The following is a 3,944-nucleotide window of genomic DNA, read 5'->3' on the forward strand; positions in this document are numbered from 1 at the left end:
AATCAAAAGGTCTACTTTATTACTTGAATAGGACCTGTGTATTTGTGTTTGTACTTTCTTATCGAACATTATCTATATATAATTTAAAAATTGTTTTTCATTTATATGACCCAATATGTGCTTTATGTTGAAGTTAAGCATTAGTCAAATTTGTGATGCTGATTTTGAAGTGAGCTTTGTGCAAAAGAGATGTACTGTGTATGATTCATCTGGTGGGGTAGTTCTTGAAGGGGTTAGAACAGCTGATAATTGTTATGGAGTCTTGCCTAATTCTAACTATGTGTGTAGGAGTGCTAAAATTGATGTGAGTGAACTCTGGTACAAAAGGTTAGGTCACTTGAACTATAATAGTCTAGTACAACTAGCTAAGAAAGAGTTAGTAGATGGTTTGCCTAAGATAGGTCCTAATGAACATGCTGTGTGTGGACCATGTCAATTAGGTAAACAACTCAAGGGAAATCATAAGAAGACTTCTAAAATTCTGACCAAAAGACCCTTAGAATTGATACACATGGATTTAATGGGACCATCTAGGACTGAGAGTTTAGGTGGTAAGCGATACATTCTAGTTGTGGTAGATGACTTCTTGAGGTTCACATGGATAGAATTGCTTCGGGAAAAATCTGATGCATGTGATCTCATAAAGTCTTTGTGCAAATGGCTTAGCAATGAACTAAATCTCAAAGTGTCTAGAATGCATAGTGACCATGGAAAGGAGTTCGAGAACTTTAATCTCGAAAGTTTCTACATGGATGAAGGCATATTGCATGAGTTCTCTTCCCCTGTCACTCCTCAACAAAATGGAGTGGTTGAAAGGAAGAATCGGGTTCTTCAAGACATGGCTAGAGTCATGCTTCATGGCAAGGGACTAGCCTTACATTTTTGGGGAGAAGCTGTTAACACCGCATGCCACATAATTAATAAAGTTTACCTTAGACCCAAGACCGATCAGACTCCATATGAAATACTTAAGTCTAAAGCCTACTGTTAAGTACTTTCGAGTATTTGGGAGTAAGTGCTATAGTTTACGTGATAGAGAGAACTTGAGTAAGTTTGAATCGAAGAGTGATGAAGGAATCTTCCTAGGATACTCTAGAAATAGCCAAGCATTCAGGGTGTACAACTTACGTACTCATGTGGTGATGGAGTCAGTAAATGTTGTGATAGATGATGCTGTAAGTGAGGGGGAGAGTGTTGAAAATTGTGATGAAGATGGAGATCTTATAAGTTCTAATGATCCTATTGAGATACCTATGTCTGAATCATCACTTAAAAAAACTGAAACACCTGAAAAGAAAACATTTCCACAAGATCGAGATAAAGATCCTAAGGAACCATCGACTAGGGTTAAGTCTAATCATCCTAGGGACAATATCATTGGGGATCTAGATGAAGGCATGAGGCTTCGTAGGAGAGTACTGAACAATCTAGCATACACTAGTTATGTATCTCAGGTAGAACCTAAAAAGGTTGAAGAGGCTCTTGGTGATGAGTGTTGGGTGGATGCGATGCATGAGGAGCTCAATCAATTTGCTAGGAACAATGTGTGGATCTTAGTTCCCAGACCTGAGAATTGTAATGTTATTGGTACTAAGTGGATCTTTAAGAATAAGACAGATGACTAGGGTACTATAACTAGGAATAAGGCTCGATTAGTTGCTCAGGGTTATACTCAAGTTGAAGGAATTGACTTTGATGAGACTTTTGCCCCTGTTGCACGACTTGAGTCTATTCGGATTTTGCTTGCTGTTGCTTGTACCTTAGGGTTCAAGTTGCATCAAATGGACGTAAAGAGTGCCTTCTTGAATGGACTTCTTCAAGAAGAACTCTATGTGGAACAACCAAAAGGATTTGTTGATCCTAAGTTTCCCCACTATGTCTACAAACTACACAAAGCCCTCTATGGTCTGGAGCAAGCTCCTAGAGCTTGGTATGAGAGACTTACATCATACCTTGAAGAACATGGATTTTCTTGAGGAGGTGCAGATAGGACCTTATTTATTAGACATATTGATGAAACTATCACCATTGCTCAGATTTATGTCGATGACATAATTTTTGGCTCTCCTCTTGAGTCTCTAGCTTATGAGTTTGCTGAATGTTTGAAGCAAGAATTTGAAATGAGTATGGTTGGGGAGTTGAGTTATTTCCTTGGACTTCAGGTAAGACAGACAAAGGATGGACTGTTCATTTCACAGTCCAAGTATGCTAAGGATCTAGTTAAGCGCTTTGGGCTAGATAGTAAGAAGCATACTAGGACACCTATGAGTACTAGCTTGAAGTTAGGTCGTGATCCTTCAGGTAAGAGTGTAGATCATTCCCTATATCGAAGCATGATAGGTAGTCTTCTTTATCTCACAGCTACTAGACCTGACATTGCTTTTAGCGTTGGTGTGTGTGCTCGATTTCAGGCAGATCCAAAAGAATCACACTTAAGCTCTGTTAGACGCATCATTAGATATGTGAGTGGTACAGTTGATCTAGGGATCTTCTATTCTCGGAATTTCAATCTTGACTTGGCAAGTTACTCCGACGCCGATTGGGCCGAGAACGCAGATGATAGAAAAAGTACGACAGGGGGTTGTTTTTACATGGGTAGCAATCTCGTAGCCTGGTTAAGCAAGAAAACGAATTCTATATCACTATCCACGGCAGAGGCTGAATACATAGCTGCAGGGAGTTGCTGCACTCAGCTTCTCTAGATGAAACAAATGCTGAGTGATTATGGGATTAGTCAAGGTACCATGACTATTTTTTGTGATAATACAAGTGCAATAAACATTTCTAAAAATCCCATTCAACACTCTCGAACAGAACATATAGACATACGACATCATTTTATTCGTGAGCTTGTTGAATCACATGTAATCTCCCTCGACCATATCTCTACTGATAATCAATTGGCTGATCTACTTACGAAACCACTAGATGGATTGAGGTTTGAGTCGCTTCGGACGACTGTTGGTGTTTGCTCACCTATTTGATCATGGATTCATGGATGTTCTTGCATTCATCACATATGTACCTCATCACTTCATATCTTGCGTGTGATCTGTGTGTGTGCAATGCATTTCTTTTGTTTTGTTTAGTCTTTTGTTATGTGTTATATGTGTGTTTTAATAAATAAAAAAAAAATCAGATAAAATAAAATAAAATAAATTTTTTTTGGACTTTTATGTAACGATTCTGGCATTTGCATTAAAGATCAAATTCTATTTTTCCAACATGTGTATGAATCTGAGGATCCATCTTTGTTCATTTTTCACTGTGGAGTTCTGGGTATATAGCTCGTCATTCATTTTTACACAGCACACACTTTAGTCCTGTAAGTGAGTCTTGACCGCATGGGTGAGATTTGGAATGGTGTTCTTCTATGATTGGGGTTGTATGTACATTTGACTTGATCTGGGACGAGTGTAACCTAATCAATATTGTCTTTCCCCAGTTTTACTTTTGTTCTTTGTTGAACTTATGGCTATCTTCGGGGCCTATTTGACTCGAACAGTTAAGCCTGAGGGGTTTCTAACCTGGTGCCCTATGGTCGTCTGACTTGGGAGTCACCGGCCCAAAGTTCGTTACAGGGGTCATTTATGTTGCCTAATGGGGATGGCATTGCACTTAAGTTCTTTTGTTAATTAAAAAAAAAGATAAAAATAAAAATTTGGAATCATACAGTTAGGGGGAGTAAAATTGTGACAATCATAATATTTGATATAGGTCCTCGTGGAATTGGATTTGACTGTCACTTGGTCGACATTCACCTTTGTCTGGTTGTTTTCACGTGTCCTTTCTCACTAATTTAAGGTTTTGAGTCTAGCTTGCATGGACTACGTGGCACTTGTCACGGTGATGTTCTGTATACACTTTATTACACAGGATTCTGAACTATGTGTAGATTAACGATTTGTCTACATGCTAGTGGTCGGGTTTGTGATTTTATGCTT

General features: G+C 38.6%; 1 protein-coding gene across 1 annotated transcript; it reads left to right on the forward strand.

Annotated features, from left to right (window-relative positions):
* The first annotated feature begins 1,875 nt into the window (after positions 1-1,875).
* Positions 1,876-2,702, forward strand: LOC111391677 (uncharacterized mitochondrial protein AtMg00810-like). The gene is made up of 3 exons (XM_023016924.1): positions 1,876-1,980; positions 2,037-2,301; positions 2,362-2,702. Exons 1-3 carry the CDS (start codon positions 1,876-1,878, stop codon positions 2,700-2,702), a joined length of 711 nt encoding a protein of 236 aa, XP_022872692.1.
* Positions 2,703-3,944: the final 1,242 nt, after the last annotated feature.

The sequence above is a fragment of the Olea europaea genome, unplaced genomic scaffold, assembly GCF_002742605.1.
Source record: "Olea europaea var. sylvestris unplaced genomic scaffold, O_europaea_v1 scaffold8181, whole genome shotgun sequence".
Classification (NCBI taxonomy): domain Eukaryota; kingdom Viridiplantae; phylum Streptophyta; class Magnoliopsida; order Lamiales; family Oleaceae; genus Olea; species Olea europaea.